The following is a 20,574-nucleotide window of genomic DNA, read 5'->3' as shown; positions in this document are numbered from 1 at the left end:
TCTATTTTCTTTACTCGCTCCCCTAAAAATTGCCATACTAACATCTAACCCAGGTCCTTCCCAAAGGCAGTCAGGAGAACAAGAAGGGAAAGGACTTTCTCGGTGTGAGAAGGTGCTGGCTGAGAGGAGGCAGGAACTAACCCTTGAATTCTGCACACATGATGTCCATAAATGTAAGGCTAAAATCCACGTTACCAAGATGCAAAGACATTGCAAGAAAAGGTTACTAAAAATGTACTATATATTCATCTCTGCTCTCTCAACACCATTTCCTTCATGATACTTATCACAATTTGTATTTAATGTTTGGGGGTTTTATTTTGTTTCAGCCTGTCTCTCCTCTAAACTGTCAACTCCATAGAGGAAAGACGCTGTCAGTCGAATTCCCTTACCAGCTCAATAACTGCTACATAATAGGTGAACATTACATTATTAGTTGAATGGTTAATTAATCCAAATTCCAAGCTAATAATCTCAAAACTTAGACAAACAGGCTAGGAGCAGGCTGAACTGATGCTGTCTCCTGGGAGTTATCTTCAGAAGGCTGCCTGCCCAGAGCCAACAGAGGACTTAAAGGAAGTCGAGTCACCTTGTCACACAGAGACATCTTGCCTCACCTGACCGTCCCAGAACTAGGAATCCCAGTTCATCTAAGAAATACAGGGATATTTGCTTAACCCATAATTTCCTTCACACCTGCTACCAGAGAAAGTTCCCATCCCCAAGAAACCTATATTCTAGTGGAAGGCAAGTACCCATATAATCACAGTTCAAAGGAGAATAAGAAAAATTCCCCACTATGGAAAGCCAAAAAAAAGGTAAGGTGCGACTGGAACAGTAGAATGAGGATCTCTGTAAACTCACCCCTCCATAAAATGCTTGCAAGACAATGTCAAAATCAGGTTTTTTTTAACACTTTGGAAATTAACCAAGAGTTTACAAAAATCTAAGGACTGTTTACTCAGGAAAAACAGCAACGCCTGTGAAAGGAGCAGATTTTGAGGCTTTTTCAATTTGATCCACTTCCCTCTTCACTGCTCTGCAGTAGCCTTGAAAACCAAAAGCCTTGCAACCACCAGAGGGGAGAGGCTGGGTGGGACCGGAGCACCTCGGAAAGCCCCATCCCAAGAGCAGTTTCATTATGAGACCTATCTTAAAGCTCCATGGAAAAGCCTCCGCTTAAGGAGGTTGTCATTATTTGACCTGACTCAGAGTTCAAAGCCCAATTCCCAGGGCATTTGTGGAAAACAACCAGTGACAATAAATACCACAGTTACCTAAGGCAGCAGTGCCAGGTGAGGCAAAAAAAGCCAGACCAAAAACTTTACAGAAAGACCTGGGGAGTGAGATGCTCACTGGGCACTTTTAAAAGCTCTGACACATTCCTGGTGATCCAGAGAGTCATTTTCATACCCAGGTAAGACCTGAAAGGACCCCAGTCTCTTACATCTGGCTGATCCGGAGGCCCTGCACAAGCATGAAATGAAGGCCCAAAGTTCATAAACTGCCTGAACTTTGAAGGTGCACCCCAATCAACACATAGGGGCCTCAGCAAAGACTGGAAGATTTGTTGGTGCACAGCATTTAAAGAAACCTCTGACCAGTCATTAGCTGACACTAAGACAACCACACAAAAACCTCCGTAGCCACACACAACAGGGAATAGAAACTTTACAGAATCAGTCTGGAAGAATCACTAAACGAACAGCAACAACTAACTCCACTGTGGGGGTCTTCTGATTTTCAATGCAGTCACATTATATTACCTACGATGTTGAGTTTAGGAGTTCTCTTGTGGCACAGTGGGTCAATGATCCAGCATTGCCACTGCTGTGATGCAGGTTTGATCTCTGGCCCAGAAACTTCCATATGCTGTGGGCATGGCCAAGCACATAAATAAAAGGTTCAGTTTATAACAAAAAAATTACACGACATACAATTAAACAGAAAAATACAGCACATACACAAGGAAAAAAGCAATCAGTAGAAACTCACTGAGATGCCCTAGATGTTATCCTTACTAGACAAAGACTTTAGACTATAATAGTAATTATAATATGTTCAAAGAACTAAAGAAAACTGAAAACCACGTCAAAATAACGTAAGTATGAAAACAATGTCTCACCAAATAAAGGATATCAGTAACAAGAAAAAGTTATCTTAAAGGACCAAAAATTTCAGGAAACCAAAAAGAAAACAAAAAGACAACTTACAGAATGAGAGAAAACAGTTTCAAATGATGCAACTGACAAGGGCTTAATCTCTAGAATATATAAACAACTTATACAACCCAACAGCAAAAAAGCCAATCAATCAATGGAAAAATGGGCAAAAGACCTGAATAGACATTTCTCCAAAGATATACAGATGGCCAACAAACACATGAAAAAATGCTCAACATCGCTGGTTATAAGAGAAATGCAAATCAAAACTACCACGAGATATCACCTCACACCAGTCTGAATGGCCATCATTAATAAATCCACAAATAACAAGTGCTGGAGGGGCTGTGGAGAAAAGGGAACCCTCCCGCACTGTTGGTGGGAATGTAAACTGGTACAGCCACTATGGAGAACAGTTTGGAGATACCTTAGAAATCTATACATACAACTTCCATATGACACTGCAGTCCCACTCTTGGGCATCTATCCGCACAAAACTCTACTTAAAAGAGACACGTGCACCCGCATGTTCATTGCAGCACTATTCACAATAGCCAGGACATGGAAACAACCCAAATGTCCATCGACAGATGATTGGATTCGGAAGAGGTGGTATATATACACAATGGAATACTACTCAGCCATAAAAAAGAATGGCATAATGCCATTTGCAGCAACATGGATGGAACTAGAGAATCTCATCTGAGTGAAATGAGCCAGAAAGACAAAGGCAAATACCATATGATATCACTTATAACTGGAATCTAATATCCAGCACAAATGAACATCTCCTCAGAAAAGAAAATCATGGACTTGGAGAAGAGACTTGTGGCTGCCTGATGGGAGGGGGAGGGAGTGGGAGGGATTGGGAGCTTGGGCTTATCAGACACAACTTAGAATAGATTTACAAGGAGATCCTGCTGAATAGCATTGAGAACTTTGTCTAGATACTCATGTTGCAACAGAAGAAAGGGTGGGGGAAAATGTAATTGTAATGTATACATGTAAGGATAACCTGACCCCCTTGCTGTACAGTGGGAAAATAAAAAAAATTATTTAAAAAAAAAAGGACCAAAAATTTCTTGAGTTAAAGAATACTAGGACTTATATGTATATATATACATATTCATGTATGTATGAATGACTGGGTCACTTTGCTGTACAGCAGAAATTGACATAATAAATCAACTATAACAGAAAAAATTAAAATCTTATGAAAAAATAAAATGGAAAAAAGTCTCTTGAGCAAGTGGTGCTGGGAAAACTGGAAAAAAAAATACTAGGACAGAACTGGAGAGTTCACTTGCTAGCAGATATGAGCTGGCAAAAAAAATCATCAAACTTGAAAGTATGTCAAGTGAGGTTATACAGTCTGAGGAATGAAAGGAAAAATGAATTAGGAAAAATGAACAGAGCATCCAGTGGGCTCACTGATGAAGTCCACCAAGCATTTACAAAAGAAATTCTTCCAATTTCCAAAATTCTCTTCATAAGACAGAAGCAGAGGGAATGCTTCCTAATTCATTCTATGAGGCCGCCATCACTCTAACACCCAAACCAAAGACATTATAAGAAAACTATAGATCAAGGTCTCTCATGAACATAGATGCAAAATCCACAAGAAAATATTAGCAAGTAGAATCCAACAAAATGAAACAAGAATTATACACTAAAACCAACTTATACCAGGCATGCAAGACTAGTTCAACATTTGGAAATCAATTAATGTAATCCATCACAGCAACAAGCTAAACAGAAAATTCACATGAATATATTAACAGATGCAGAAAAATTATTTGACAAACCTATTTATAATAAAAACTCTTAGCCAACCAGGAACTGAGAGGACCTTCCTAAGTTTGATAAGGAACATCTTCAAAAAAATCTACAGACTCAATATTATTAAGATATCAGTTCTTCCCAGCTTTATCTACAGACTCAAGGCAATTTCAATCAAGATTCCAGCAAGTGGGAAAGTGATTCTAAAGTTTAACCTGCAGAGGCAAAAGATCTAGAATAAATAACACAGTATATGGAGAAAAAAAAAGTCAGAGGACTAATATAAAACTTAATATAAAGCCTCATTAATCAAGACAATGTGGTATTGCAAAAGAATTTTCTAAAAATCAATGGAATAGAATAGAGAACCTAGAAATGCACTGAAAAAAATAATGTCAACTGCTTTTTGACATGGAAACAAGATAGTGTTTTTATCAATTGGTGCTGAAATACCTGAACATCCACATGCCAAAAAAAAAAAAAAAAAAAAAAACTAATCTAGATACGTTTTAAGATTAGGTATTAATTACATCCTAAAAAAATAATAATTCAAAATGGGTAAAAGACCTAAATGTAAGATGCAAAACTATAAGACTTCCAAAGATAATATAAGATAAAATCTAGATAACCTTGAGTTTGGTGATTACTTTTTAAAAATAATACCAAGGTGTAATCAATAAAAGAATTAATAAGCTGAACTTCATTAAAATTTAAAATTTCTGCCTTGTCAAGAGCATGAAAAAAAAAGCAACAAACTGAGAGAAAATATTTACAAAAGATATATCTTATAAAGGAAAATTATCCAAAATTTACAAAAAAAAAAAAACCTTCTTCAAACTCAACAATGAGGAAACAATCTAATTAAAAAATGGGTAAGAAACCTGAGCAGTAGGCCAATATAGCCTAGTACTAAAAGAAAAATGTCAGAGTTCCCGTCATGGCATAGTGGTTAACAAATCCGACTAGGAACCATGAGGTTGCGGGTTCGATCCCTGGCCTTGCTCAGTGGGTTAAGGATCCAGCGTTGCCATGAGCTGTGGTGTAGGTTGCAGACGCGGCTTGGATCCTGCATTGCTGTGGCTCTGGCGTAGGCCGGTGGCTACGGCTCTGATTCAACACCTAGCTTGGGAACCTCCATATGCCACGGGAGCGGCCCAAGAAATAGCAAAAAGACAAAAAAAAAAAGAAAAGAAAAGAAAATGTCACCCAAGAATCCTATACCCAGCAAAACTATCCTTCAAAAGTAAGTAAGAAAGTTAAACATTTTCAGATAAACAAATGCTGAGGGAATTCATGACCACTAGACCTGCCTATAAGAAATGCTCAAAAGAAATGCTGGAAAGTGAAATAAAATGACACTTGACAATACCTAAAGCTGTATGGGGAAATAAAGATCTCAATATTAGTAAATATATGAGCAATTATAAAAAGTGTATTATTATAACAATGGTTTGTAACTATACTTTGTTTTCTATATGACTTGAGATACTTACAGAAAAAAAAAGAATTTTTAGTGTAAAAGCTAGTATCACTATAACTCTAGTGCATAACTCCAAATCTTATATTCTACATAAATCAGGAGTCCAATGCATTTAAAAAAATGTATTAATTACTTTATGTTTAATTAGTTTATGTTTGGAGCACACATGTGTAAAGATGTAATTCTGTGACAGCAATACCAAAAGGGATAAGAACAAAGCTGTAAAGGACAAGAGTTCTTTTATCTTTTTCTTTTTTTTTAAGCCATACCTGTGTCATATGGAAATTCTTGGGCTAGGATTGAATCGGAGATGAAGCTGCAATCCTCTGCCATAGTCACAGCAACACTGGATCCAAGCTGCATCTGTGACCCACACCACAACTTATGGCAACACCAGATCCTTAACCCACTGAGAGGGGCCAGGGATCAAACATGCATCATCAGTATACTAGGTTGGGTTCTTAACCAGCTGAGCCAAAACAGGAACTCTGAGAAGAGCTTTTATACGTTATTGAAATTAAACTGGTATAAATTAGAGTGTTAAAACATAAGAATAGTAAATGTGGAGTTCCCATCATGGCTCAGTGAAAACAATCTGACTAGTATCCATGAGGGCACAGGTTTGATCCCCGACCTTGCTCAGTGGGTTAAGGATCTATTGCCGTGAGCTGTGGTATAGGTCGCAGACGCAGCTTGGATCCCGTGTTGCTGTGGCTGTGGTGTAGGCCGGTGGCTACAGCTCCAATTAGACCCCTAGCCTGGGAACCTCCATGTGCTGTGGGTGCAGACCTTAAAAGGCAAAAAGACAAAAAATAAAATAAAATAAAAAGAAAAGAACTATGGCATATACACAAGAGGAAATGAGAAATGAATTTAAACATTTCACTACAAAAAAACCAAACACAAAAGAAGACAGGAATGTAGGAAACGAGACAAAAAAGATATAGAGCATATAAAAAACAAACAGGATATGACAAAATAGGTCCCTCAATCAGTAATTACTTTAAATGTAAATGGATTAGATACTCATATCAAAAGACAGAGATTGGCAGAATGAATAAAATTAGGAGTTCCCATCATGGCTCAGTGGTTAACAAAACCAACTAGAAACCATGAGGTTGTGGGTTCGATCCCTGGCCTTGCTCAGAGGGTTAAGGATCCAGTGTTGCCGTGAGCTGTGGTGTAGGTTGCAGATGCAGCTTGGATCCCGCGTTGCTGTGGCTGTGGTGTAGGCCCTCGGTTACAGCTCCAATTAGACCCCCTAGCCCGAACCCCCATGTGCCACAGGTGCAGCCCTAAAAAAAAAAAAAAAAAAAAAAAAAAAGATGATTGTCTCATGCTATCGGCAAAAGACTAACTTGAGATCCAACAACGAAAACAAGTTGAAAGTGAAAGGATGAAAAGAGATATTCAAGACAATTAGTAAACAAAAGAAAGGAGGAATGATTACATCAGACAAAATAGTCTTTAAATCATAAAAGGCTATAAGAGACAAAAGACAATATAAATTAAAAAGTTTTGATACAACAAAAAGATATAAAAATTATAAACTTTTCCATACTTAATGATATGCCATCAAAATACATGTAGCAAAAACTGACATAACTGAAGGGAAAAAAAGACATTTCTACAGTAAAAACTGAACACTTCAAAACCCCTCTCACAGTAATGGACAGAACAACCAGACAGAAGATAAGTGAAAAAATAGAGGACTTAAACAACACAATAAACCAACCAGATATAATAGACAATATAGAACACTGCACCCGACAACAGCATACATATTCTTCTCAAGTGCATGTGGGACACCAGTATACACCATACTTTAGGCGACATAGTAAATCTCAATAGATCTTAAAAATTATCACACAAATACATACAAATAATCTTCTCTGACCAAAACAGAATGAAGTTAAATATCAATAACAAAAGCAAAACTGAAAAATCACGAATTTGTAGAAATTACACTTTTAACAACCAGTAAATCAAAGCAGAAATCACAAGGTTAATTAGAAAATATTTAGGAAGGGGGAGTTCCCATTGTGGCTCAGTGGTTAACCAATCCGACTAGGAACCATGAGGTTGCCAGGTTCGATCCCTGGCCTTGCTCAGTGGGTTAAAGATCCGGCGTTGCAGTGAGCTATGGTGTAGTTTGCAGAAGCAGCTCAGATTTGGCATTGCTGTGGCTGTGGCATAGACCAGCAGCTGCAGCTCTGATTAGACCCCTAGCCTGGGAACCTCCATATGCCGCAGGAGCGGCCCTAGAAATGGCAAAAAGACAAAAAAAAAAAAAAAAAATATATATATATATATATATATTTAGGAGGTAAGGAGAGGAGAGAAATAGGTGAGGAAGATTAAGAGGTACAACCTTCCAGTTGCAAAATAAATGTCACAGTTATGAAATATGTGGGGAGTAGATTCAATAATTATGTAGTATCTTTGTATGGTAAGTGATGGTAATTAGACTTATGGTTATCATTTTGAAATGTATAGAAATATCAAGTCACTCATGTATAACAGGAAAAAAAGAAAATACTTTAGAGGTCAATAAAAATAAAAACACAACACACCAAAATTTATGAGATGCAGTGAAAGCAAAGTCAAGGGGAAATTTTATACTATAAATGCTTACATTGAAAAATAAGAAATATCACAAATCAACTTACAACTCAAGGAAATAAAAAAAAAAAAAGAAGAAAGAAATAACTAGCCGAAAGCTAGCAGTAAAAATAATAATAAAAATATTAGAGCAGAGATAAACTAAATAGAGACTAGAAAAACAATAGAGAAAAATCAATGAAACTAAAACTTGGTTCTTTGAGAAGATCAACAATATTGGCAAATCTTTAGCTAGATGGACTAAGAAAAAAAGAAGTCTCAAATTACTAAAATAAGACATGTAAGTGAGGACATGGCTATCCATTTTACAGAAAGAAAAAGGATTATGAAATTTCTATGAACAGTTGTATGCCAAAAATAGGATAACCTAGATGAAATGGACAAATTCTTAGAAAAACAAAACCTACCAAGACTAAACCATGAAGAAATAGAAAATGTTATAGACCTACAGCTAGTAAGAAACTGAAACAGTAATCCAAAATATCCCAACAAAGAAAAGTCAGAGTGCTAACAGTTTAACTGGCGAATTCTACCAAACATTTACAAGAGCCAATATCAATTCTGTTCAAACTCTTCCCAAAAATTCAAGAGGGAAGAACTTCCTAACTCATTTTTTTTTTTTCTTTTTAGGGCCATACCTGAAGCATATGGAAATTCCCAGGCTAGGGGTCAAATCAGAGCTGCAGCTGCCAGCCTACAGTGCAGCCACAGCAATGCCAGATCCAAGCCGCATCCGTGACCTATGCCACAGCTCATGGCAACGCAGGATCTTTAGGCCACCGAGCAAGGCCAGAGATCAAGCCCTCATCCTCATAAATACTATTCAGGTTCTTAACCTGCTGAGCCACAAGAGAAAATCTCCTGACTCATTTAATAAAGCTAGCATAATCCTGATACCAAAGCTAATGACACTACAAGAAAAGATAACTACAGACAAATATCCCTTATGAACATTTACTTTTAAAAAGCCATCATCCAAATATTAGGAAACAGAATTCAGCAGCATATTAAAATGATTATGCACCACCATAACCAAATGTGATACAAGGACAGGTCAACATATGAAAGTCAATCGATGTAATATACCACATCAACAAAATAAAGGAGAAAAAACACTTGGTTGTCTCAATTGATGCAAAAAAAGGCATCTGATAAAATTTAACACACGTTCGTGATTAAAAAAAAAACACCAAACACAGGAGTTCCCGTTGGGCTCAGCAGTAATGAACCAATTAGGATCCAGGAAGACACAGGTTCTATCCCTGGCCCCGATCAGTGGGTTAAATAAAGGATCCAGCGCTACCATGGGCTGCTGTGTAGGTTGCAGACGAGGCTCAAATCCTGAATTGCTATTGCTGTGGCTGTGCTGTGGCTGTGGCCGGCAGCTGCAGCTCCAGTTCGACCCTTAGCCTGGGAACATTCATATGACATGGGTGCAGCCCTAAAAAATTAAAAAAAAAAAAATCCAACAGAAAGAAAAGAAAGAAACTGTGACAACAAAGAAAAGCTACATACAACAAACCCACAATCAATATCACACTGAATTGTGAAAAACAGTTTTTTCTCTAAGATCAGGAATAAGGAAGAATGCCCACTCTCATCACTTCTATTCAACACACTACTGGAAGTTCTAGCCAGAGCAATTAGATAAGAAAGGAAATAAAAGGCATCCAAATTGGAAAGGAAGAAGTAAAATTATCTGTTTCCAGATGATATGATCTCTTATGTTTAAAAAAAAAAAAAACACACAACCCTAAAGACTCCACAAAAAAAGCTTTTACATCGAATAAATGAAATTTAAAATGGGATACAAACTCAACATACAAAAATCAATTGTATTTCTATATATACATGAACAAAAAACAAACTGAAAAGGAAGTCACACAAACAAATCCACTTATAATGGCTTCAAAAACAATACTTAGGAATTAACTTAACCAATGTGGTGAAAGACTTGTATTATGAAAACTACAAAGCACTGAGAAAAGATATTAAAAAAGTCAGTACTTCCCAAAGCCATCTACACATTCAATGCAATGCCTAATAAAATCCCAATAAGATTTTTGCTAAATTCTAAAACTCATATGGAATCTCAAGGAACTCCAAACTGCCAAAACAATTCTAAAAAAGAACAACAAACTGGAGGACTCACACCTCCTCATTCCAAAACCACTGTTTCGGTTACTGCAAAGCTATAGTAACCAAAACAGTGTAATACTGGCAAAAGAACAGACATATAGAATGATGGAATAGAGAGCCCAGAAATAAACTTCCTCATACATGATCAGAGAGTCTTTGACAAGGGAACCAAGAATACTCAATGGTGAAAGGATAGTCTCTTCAACAAATGATGCTATGAAAACTGGATATCCACATGCAAAGGAATGAATTTGGACCCTATAACTCCATATTTAAAAATTAACTCAAAATGGATCAAGAACCTAAATGTAAGACCTAAACAATAAAACGCTTAAAAAATCATAGGACAAAAGCACATGATGGTGGATTTGGCAATGACTCCTTGATTATGACACCAAAAGTACATGTAACAAAAGAAAATATAGAAAAATTAGACTTCATGAACATTTTTAAATGTTATGCATCAAAAGACACTATCCACAGAGTAAAAAGGCATCCCACAGAATAAGAGAATATATTTGCAAATCATATATCCTAATAGGCAAAGAAGGGAGTTCCCACTGTGGCTCAGTGGTAAAGAACCTGACTAATATCCATGAGGACACAGGTTCAATGGCTGGCCTCACTCAGTGGGTTACGGATCTAGTATTTCCATGAGCTCTGGTATAAGTTGCAGACTCAGTTCAGATCACACATTGCTGTGGCTGTGGTGCAGGCTGGCAGTTACAGCTCTAATTCAACCTCTAGCCTGGGAACTTCCATAAGCTGTGTGTGCAGCCCTAAAAAGAGCAAAAAAAAAAAAAAAAAATAGGCAAAGAACTAGAATAGATATTTTTCCAGAAATGGCAAATAGGCACATGAAAAGACGCTCATCATCACTAATCATCAGGAAATGCAAATCAAAACTACAATGATATACTACCTCACAGCCCTTGCAGCTACTTCAGACACCCACAGCTCTAAGAATCATACAGTTACCAAGGTGTGAGCAGCCTGAGCCAATGAGACATTACACCCCCGAGACCCAGAGCCACCACAAGCCCCCATACTTGGTGCCCCACAACACTAGATCTGGATCACAGCACGGTCCAGCTGCAGATGAAGATCCTTCCTTAGAAAAGTCAGTGCACAAAGTCTGGAAGAAGTAACTGCTTCTTCAAATGTGCAGACACCCACACAAATCCGCAGGGATCATGAACAATCAGGGGAATGTGATACCATCAAAGGAAAACAGTAAACTTACAGTAACTGATCCCAAAGAAATGGAGACACACAAACTGCCTGGAAAAATCATTCTAATTAATTGTTCTAAAGATTCACCAGAGAACACAGCTTAATATTTAAATAAATCAGGAAAGCAATACAAGAAAAAAACAGGAGTTCAACAAAGAGATAGAAAACATAAAAAGGAATCAATCAGTAATTTTGGAGATAAAGGATACTGAATGGAAGAATTCAACAGAGAGCTTCACGAGCAGACTGGACCAAGCAGAAGAAGGTGAACCAAAAGGTAGATAATTTAAAATTATCCAGTCAGAGGGAAAAAAAAGACTAAAGAAAGTCTATGGAACACCATTAAAAGAAACAATCTACACATTAATGGAATCCCAGAAGAAGAGAGGGAAAAAGGGGAAGAAAACTTATTTCAAGAAATAGGGCTGGGACTTCCTAAATGTTGGGAGAGATTGAGACATCAAAGTTCATGAAGCTGATAGTTTCCCCAAACATATTCCATTCAATATTCCAAGACACTGTCAAAAATCAAAGACAAAGAGAGATCTTAAACATGGTAAGAGAAAGGATGCTTATCACCCATAAGAACCCCCACGAGGCTATTACAGGCCCTGAGAAAGTGGGATGATATTCAAAGTGATGAAAGAAAACCTGCTGATAAAGAAAACTTCATCCGGCAATGTTGACCTTCGGAAATGAAGGAGAGACAGAGGCCTTCCCAGACAAAGAAACACCGAGAGAGTTCACTAGACCTGCCTTGCCAAGGTGGCTGAGAGGAGTTTGCTGAGCTGAAACGAAAGGATGCTAATTGTAATAAGGAAGGAGACTGAGTTGGTAATTTTGAAACTTCCCACAGAGAAAAGCCCACATCCTGATGGCATAATTCTTGATAAAGTCCATCTTCGAAAAAAAAAAAAGTTGATGTAACACTTATTATTTATGAAACACTCTCTTCTTTAAGATAAGGAACAGAACAAAGATGTTCGTTCCTTCAACTGAACATTATACTGGAGGTTCTCAGCAGGGCAATGAGATGAGAAGAAAAGGCACCCACAGTGGAAAGGAAGTAAAACTACCTCTACTGCAAACGACGTGAGCTTGTATACAGAAAGTCCTAATGAAGCTACTAAAGAAACTATTAAGACTAGTTAATTAGTTCTGGAAGGCTACAGATAGAAGATCAATATGTAAAAACTAAGTGTATGTTATACATTAGTAGTGAATGATCCAAAAACAAAGTGAAGAATTCCATTTACAATAGCAACCAAAAATACTTTGGAATAAATTTAGCAAAAGAAGGACAAGACTTGTACACTGAAACTACAAATCATTTTAGAAAGAAATTTAAAAAGACCCCAATAAATTAAAAGGCATCCCATATTTACAGTTCTGAAGACTTATCACTGTAATGATAGCAGGACTCCCCAAATCAATCTACAGATTCAACACAATCTCTATCAAATTCCCAGCTGGCTTTTTGGCAGAAATTGGTAAGGTGATCCTAAATTTGTATGGAAATGCAAGGGACCCTAAACAGCCAAATCAATACAGACATTGCAGATTCAGTTCCAGACCACCACAACAAAGCAAATATTGTTTGAATCACAGGAATTTTTCAATTTCCTAGTGTATATAAAGGTTATGTTTACACTATACACTATGAAGTATATATACTTAGTCTATTAAGTGTGCAATAGCAATATGTCTAAAAAAATGTACATACCTTAATTTTTAAATACTTTATCACTAAAATTCTAACCATTATCTGATAACAGAGAATTTGTTTAGATATTTCAATTTTAGAAATTGAGGAGTTCCCGTCGTGGCGCAGTGGTTAACGAATCCAACTAGGAACCATGAGGTTGAGGGTTCGATCCCTGCCCTTGCTCAGTGGGTTAACGATCCGGCGTTGCCATGAGCTGTGGTGTAGGTTGCAGATGCGGCTCGGATCCCGCGTTGCTGTGGCTCTGGCGTAGGCCGGTGGTTACAGCTCCGATTCAACCCCTACCCTGGGAACCTCCATATGCCGTGGGAGTGGCCCAAGAAATAGCAACAAACAACAACAACAACAACAAAAAAGAAATTGAAAGGATGCCATAAACCTTCAATTTCTAAAAACACAACATCTGTGAAGTGCAGTAAAATGAAACACATAAATAAGGCCTGCCTGTGTGGAAAAAGAACTGTAGGATTCACACTTTCCACTACCAAGGCTTATGGCAAAGCTATAGTAATGAAGACAGTGTAGTATTGGTAAGGAATACACTTAAAGATCAGTGAAATAGAATCAGAATCCAGAAAAAGATACCTACTTTTACGGTCAACTGATTTTCAACAAAAGTACCAAAACAATTCCATGGGAAAGAACAGTATTTTCGACAAATGTAACAACTGGATGCCCATGTGCAAAAGAACGAAGTTGGACCCCTACCTCACACCATTCACAAAAGTTAACTCTAAATGAAACAAGGATGGAAATGTAAGAGCTGAAAGTATAAAACCTAGAAGGGAGTTCCTGCTGTGTTTCAGTGAGTTAGGAATCTGACTGAAGCAGCTCAGGTTGCTGGGGGGGCGAGGGTTTGACCCCCGCCCGCGGGGAACTTCATCTGCGGTGGGTGCAGCCATTAAATTTAAAAAACAAACAAACAAAAAAAAACTAGAAGAAAACAAAGGAGGATGGTGAGTGACTGCTAACAATGAGGATGGGGTTTCTTTGGTGGGGTGATGAAAATGTGCTAAAACTAGATTGTGATGATTGCACAGTTCTGTGGATAGACCAAAAGCCTCTGAATTCTACATGTTTAAATGATGTGATTTTATAGTAAGTGACCTGAATCTCATTAAAGGTTTGTTTTTTTTTTTTTTTAAACTAACCTATTTAAGATTTCTTTTGTGGAACAAAAAAGAGTCTTTACCTGCAGCTGAATCAGCTTTGAGGAGAATCTTAGGCTTACTTATTCTACCGAGAGACAAAAAGAGAGTGAGCACCAAAGTAACATGGGCGTAAATAATACTAACGCCGCCCTTGAAAGATGGGGGTTCTTTAAGATATTTCAGATCCACACATATGCCTCTGGTACAAGGGTTTCCCTCCTGTTGGCTCACTACCTTCAGTCTCCCTCCTCTCCTTCCCTCCCTCCCCTTTAGAGCTCCGGGCTGGGAGTTGGAACATACTGTAATATACACACTGCCTTACTTGGTATATTGTACTTCTGGAGACAGTAGGCAAGTTCCATGGGTTGCACCGCCTTCTGCCGGCTGTCCTGCATCTTCTCCAGCAGCAAGAGCAGCTGGAAGGGGACATTTCTCCTCTGCTCCTCAGCTCCCCTTGGCACTGTCATCCTGTCGAGTGAGAACAGGCATGAACCTCCCGGTCCCCAGGGTTCTCGATGCCAGGTGCACACCAGAATCCTTGGGAGAACCTGCAAAGCTCTCCCTGCCCAGGCCACTCTGCAGACTAACTAAATCAGTATTTCTGAGGGTGGGGCCCAGTTATCAGAATTTATACATTTACAAGCATACTGACAAGGTTGAGAACAAATCAGCTACAGAGATTAGCGGGCCTCACCCTGTCCCCACCCCTCCCGACAGTCACACCCAAACAAAGGTCCTGTGTCCACAGCCAGATGGCCAACCCGAAGCGCTCCAAAAGGAAAAGGCAAATACTGATCTAGGTTCTTTCCTGGGATCTGGGACAACAGAAAGAATGTCAGTGTGTCTTGCAATGATTTGTTTAATTACGGGCCTCTCTCAACTGCCCATGCCCACGGAAGGGAAAACGGAGAAAGCTCAGGGCAGAAAGGAATGCATGATGAGGTTTATACACGTGAATATATACCCATGGCTGGTGCCTGGGCTCCCGAGGACATTTCCCAGTCAGCCCTGGCTGAGCCTCAGCGTCCTCAGCAGAGCCTGTTGAGAAGAAAGGTTCTCATGATATGTGTAGAGTGTGTGTGTGTGCGTGCTTGTGTGTGTGTGTGTGTGTGTGTGCACATGCATGCGCATGTGCATGCACAAGTGTGTTTTGTTTGAGAAAACTCAACAGACTCAGACCTGTCCATTGATTTGGCGATGGTCTTGTCCCAGCTTCCTCTAAACCAAATCAGTGGCTGTTAATCTGGCTACATTTTGGTATCGCCTGGAGAGTCTTGAAAAGTATCAATGCTTGGGCCCTGCCCCCACCACACACCCACCTAGCCCCCAGCCAAAACCAAGGACCTGGGGGTGGGGTCAGCGGTTATGTTTTTTAAAAACTTCTGAGGTGATTACAATATACAGTCCGGATTGTGCAAAACAAGATCTTTTCTCTGGCATCTTTTGAAAGAAGACGTTGAAAAGTCCAAACCACTGTGAATAACCGAATAACTGAAAATGTAAAATAATTACCCACATTCATCTGCCTGAACATAGTCTTACCTCTTCAGTATCTTGGTTAATCCCACATTCATAATCAGCACCTGAATCAGGGAGTTAAGGCAGCAGGTCTGTCCAATGTTGTGCAAACCGACCGGGCCTACAAGGAGCAGAGGGAAGGTACTAAGGGTGAGGCCTACCAAGGAACTCAACAAACACCAAACATTTTTCTAGAACCTTCTAAGGACGTGAAAGCCTATAAAGTACTCCCAGGGGCACAAAGAATTCCTAAGGAGCTTGCAAACAAATTGGAAAGGGGAGATAAATGTGAGCCTCTGCAAAGTGAAACAGCACAAGGTTTAATAGTCCATGAGGAAAAGAGCCGTCACAAGGAAGCGTATCACTTGTTGTCAAGCAGTAACACAAGCGACTGTAAGAGCGAAGGAAAAGAAAGAGGTGTGACAGGAAGCACATCTGGGAGATAAGAAGCCCTGCCCACCTGCCCATTCAAGCTGCCCCCACAGAACTGAGTCAGCATGAATATCCATGGGTCACAGCCAAGAGTAACTTCTCAGGCCGTCTATTCTGGCCTCCAGGAAAGGCCGCTGCCCAGGCTCTACCCTGTGGCTGGAGGAAGTCACCAGAAAGCTCTGGGGGTGATCCAGCCTCTAAACTCACCCTCAGAGGCTGGAAGCCATAAGGAACTTTGGAGGACACGAGAAAACCAGAAGGAAGCATTTCTCCGACCCACTACCTACCAGCCTCCCTTCCCACCCAACCCTGGGCTCAGCAGACCCCACTAGGTGAGTAATTTCAGAGGGAGGATGGCCCACTGATCTCACAATTCCTGGGGAAATGGCTCTGGGGCCTGAGACAGAGCGATAAGCACGCTCAGGTCCAGGGCCAGAGGAACCACAGGTTTCCACACCCCAGTCAGCTGGGCGCCTTGCCACTAGACACACCAGCATCCAGGCCAGGGGTGCCGAGGGCCACCACATGCCAGCACTGGCTTAAAGCAGTTTCCTCAATCTTCTTCCCACAACCCCATGTGCCCCCATTTCACAGATGCAGACATGGAGGCACAAGAGGTCAGGAATCATCAACCACAAAGCTCTGTTTCAGGGCACAGCGAACCAGCAAGGTGTTTCTATGTGGTCAAAAGAGAAGCCTGGGGGTCTCAACACTGCTGGCAGCCGGGGTGGGGTCTGGGCGCTCTCTCCCTCTTCACAGTGCGGCTCTTTTCCTTCTCCTCAACAGGTTCTGCCAGGAAATGCCAAGACAGCCAAGAGAGACTGGCAAATGTCCTCGAGACCCCAGGCACCATACCCATTAGTGATCACGCCAAGGTCCTCAGGATGCCAGCTGCCAATGTCTTCAGGGCCACACCACCTGCCTTCCAGGAAGAGCTCTCATGGACCAACCTCGGCAGGACCTCTGTGAACACACAGGCAGGAGGTGAACACCCGGGATGCAGAAGCGAGTCATGTGATCAGTTCTGATTCCCCAGAGCCGATTCTGGGGGGAGATGTCGAGGGAGGCTGGCCCCCCAAGCTCTAAGGCTAGAAACAACAACTCGCGAGACACTGTCCCCTTTGTCCTCATCAGGATGCATGGCCACAGCCTCCCCCCTGGGTTCTCTATCCTCACAAATGGCTTGATGTTCATCAAGGGATCCAGACTGACACCTGGACCTCCCTGCTCCTCATGCCGAGGTCCAAACCATCTCTGGGGGCTGTCACTTCACTGCCTGAAGGCTGCTCATGCGCCCTCCTTGCTGTAAACACGCTTGACCCAAGGAAGCCTGTCCTGGCTCCTGGGGTGGCCCAGGGTGCTATCTACTTCCCCACCCATTGTGCACAGAGCTATGCAGAAAGCCAGTTCATTCCGCTCTAGTGCAAGGAACGGCTATGTCTCTACCTGTAGCAGATGGTGCTGAGCATGCAGGCTCCAGCAGGACAGACACTCCTCCCCAGGCTAACAGGTGGTGGTGGCTGACAGTCCCAGCTGAGTTCCCCCTCCAGGAATTCACCCCCGTGAAAAAGCTGGCCCCGTCCCTATCCAGAGTCTGGACAGTGAGGGGGTGTAAAGGCCTTACCACCCACCAGGAGGTGCAACAGCTCTAAGGGTCACCGGGCCCTGAAATTCCCTTAAGACCAGCTGAGGCCTCTGTCACAAAGCTGGGCAGTTCAAGCCCTCCCTCTGCTCACCTTGCTGTGCTCCCCGCCCCGGGGTGTGGTTCCCAAGGGTGTTCCCAGCAAACCTTCCCCGTGTGCCTCTCGGCAGGGCTACACCAACATCAGAGGAGCAAGTCAAAGGCAGGCCCTTGAGTTGACCGAGTTTTCTCAAACAAAACATACACACAGTATGTGTGCGCACACACACATGCTGAGAAACGCTGAGGCTCAGCCAGGGCTGACCGGCCAACGTCCTCGGGAGCCCAGGCACCAGCCATGGGTATATATTCATGTGTATAAACTTCATCATGCATTCCTTTCTGCCCTGAGCTTTCTCCATTTTCCCTTCCATGGGCACGGGCAGTTGAGAGAGGCCTGTAATTAAATATTCCACAACATTTTGTTGTTATAGCAGGCATCTAAATAAAAAATTAAAGCGCACAGAATGACCTGGGAAAATTCCTCTTATAAAGCAAAATGGAAAAAGCAGTCTATCAACCATTTCGCCATGATGCCTGGTACAGCAACAAAACATTGTAAAACCTACAGTGAGCATTCTTCCCACCTATTTGATTCTTCCTCAGGCAAACCAAAGGTCATGGACACAACAACCCAGCTGTAAATGAGATCATGTCACCCACCACCCAGATTCCCTGTCCTCTACTTCCTCCTGACAACACAGACTTGAGCCCCCTGGCAAACGTCCTTGGGAGCCCAGATCTTAAATCCTCCCCAGGTCTGTGCTGGGATCTCAGGATGCTCTGGTGTTTCAGAACAAGGTCACAACCATTATATCCTGTCCCTACCTGCCCCAGAGTGGCCCCTAGGTGTCTTCAGGGCACTGCCAGACAAAGCAGTCCACACACGAAGGTGCCTCCCTATCTCCAAGAGAGGCCTGATGTGAAGAGGGTCCATGGCCAGTCCTCCCACTGCCTCGCGTCTTTGATGTCACCGAGCTCTTCAGCTGAAAGGGCTTCGGCTTTGCTGGCGGCCATCTCTCCCCAGGCTCGGTCCTGCTCCAAGGTCTAAGCTGGAGAGCATAACCCATACTCTGTCTGCAATTATTCCCCTGTCTCCTTGCAAATAAATCTGTAGCCTTGCTTTTTTTTTTTTTTTTTTTCGGTCCATTTTTAGGGCCACACACATGGTATATGAAGTTCCCGGGCTAGGGACTGAATCAGAGCTGCAGCTGCAGATCTACACCATAGCCACAGCAACACTGGATCCTTAACCCACTGAGTGAGGCCAGGGATCGAACCCACAACCTCATGGATACTAGTCGGGTTCGTTACCTCTGAGCCACGACAGAAACTGCTAAATCTGTGGCCTTCAGACTTATCTGACCATCAGACACAACCAGACACTAAATCAGTATTTAGGAGAGATTCTTAGAGATGTAATCTCAAGGTCATAGTGTACAAAATGTAAGGTTCTTTTTTTTTTTTTTTTTTTTTTTTTCCTAGGGCCGCACCTGTGGCACATGGAGGTTCCCAGCCAGAGCACATAAACACGGGATCCGAGTCACGTCTGCAACCTACACCACAGCTCATGCCAACGCCAGATCCTTAACCCACTGAGCAAAGCCAGGGATCGAACCCACAACCTCATGGTTCCTAGTCGGATTCATTTCTGCTGCACCATGACAGGAACTCCAGGTTCTTTTTTTTTTTTTTTTTTTTAAGAACAATACAAATAGCTTTTATTTTTATTGATTGGTTTTTGCTTTTTAGGGCTGCACCCATGGCACATGGATGTTCCCAGGCTAGGGTGTGGAAGCAGAGCTACAGGTGTCAGCTGGCAACGCCAGATCCCCAGCCCACTAGTCAGACTCATTTCTGCTGCACCACAACCAGAACTCCAGTGCTCTTTTTTTCAGTGACATCACTGAATCCTTAACTCACTGAGCCACAAGGGAACTCCTTAAGGTTCTTAATATATGGAGCTAAGTGCCTTGCACCTGTTTGTACTCCAGCCAGTGGCTGAGAGGCTGTCAAGACATGGTGGTCAAGCGAAGTAACCTAAGTTCACTGATGTACACAAGGGCAGGTTTCATGGAAAAAGTGAGTCTGGATTTGATTCTCTTAAAGAGGAAAGGGCATGGTTTACAATAAGAGGCATCTTGTAAATCAACTATGCTTTAATAAAAAATAAATTAAAATCCACCCCCCCAAAAAAGAAAAATGAATACATACACACACACACTAAGAAAAAAAAAAAAAATCAAGGGGTATCTTGAGGCAAGGCAGGTGATGTGCAAGAAAGCCCAGTGGTGTGGGAAGAGGATGTGGAGAGGAGTATGCAAAGGATCATGAGCAGATCTGCAAAGGTAAATCCAAGTCAGGACTGAATAAAATGTAGAAGCTCCAGAATTTTAATTTTTATAAAACGCTAAGTGGTCACTAGTAGTCAGGGAAGTGCAAATCTTGACTGTAACGAAATACCACTTTACACCACTCAACTAGCAACAGTTAAGAATCCCGACTGAAGCAAGTGTTGGATAAATAAGATCGTTTATATATTACCAGGGAAGGGTGTAAAAGGGAACAATCACTTGGGAAAACAACTTGGCATCATCGTGTAAAGTTAAGCATTCACTTAACTTCCACCCAAACATTCAACAGAGAAACTCTTA

General features: G+C 41.2%; 1 protein-coding gene across 1 annotated transcript in view; it reads right to left on the bottom strand.

Moving 5' to 3' along the window:
- USP18 (ubiquitin specific peptidase 18) overlaps positions 1-20,574 on the bottom strand; it is a gene marked incomplete at its 5' end in the record, with an annotated part of 44,670 nt that overhangs the window by 5,747 nt on the left and 18,349 nt on the right. The window contains 3 exon segments of the mRNA NM_213826.1: positions 14,612-14,757; positions 15,832-15,928; positions 17,095-17,202. Coding sequence (NP_998991.1) covers positions 14,612-14,757; positions 15,832-15,928; positions 17,095-17,098 — 247 coding nt within the window.

The sequence above is a fragment of the Sus scrofa genome, chromosome 5 (assembly GCF_000003025.6).
Source record: "Sus scrofa isolate TJ Tabasco breed Duroc chromosome 5, Sscrofa11.1, whole genome shotgun sequence".
Taxonomy (NCBI): domain Eukaryota; kingdom Metazoa; phylum Chordata; class Mammalia; order Artiodactyla; family Suidae; genus Sus; species Sus scrofa.
This window is presented reverse-complemented; position numbering and strand designations above follow the sequence as displayed.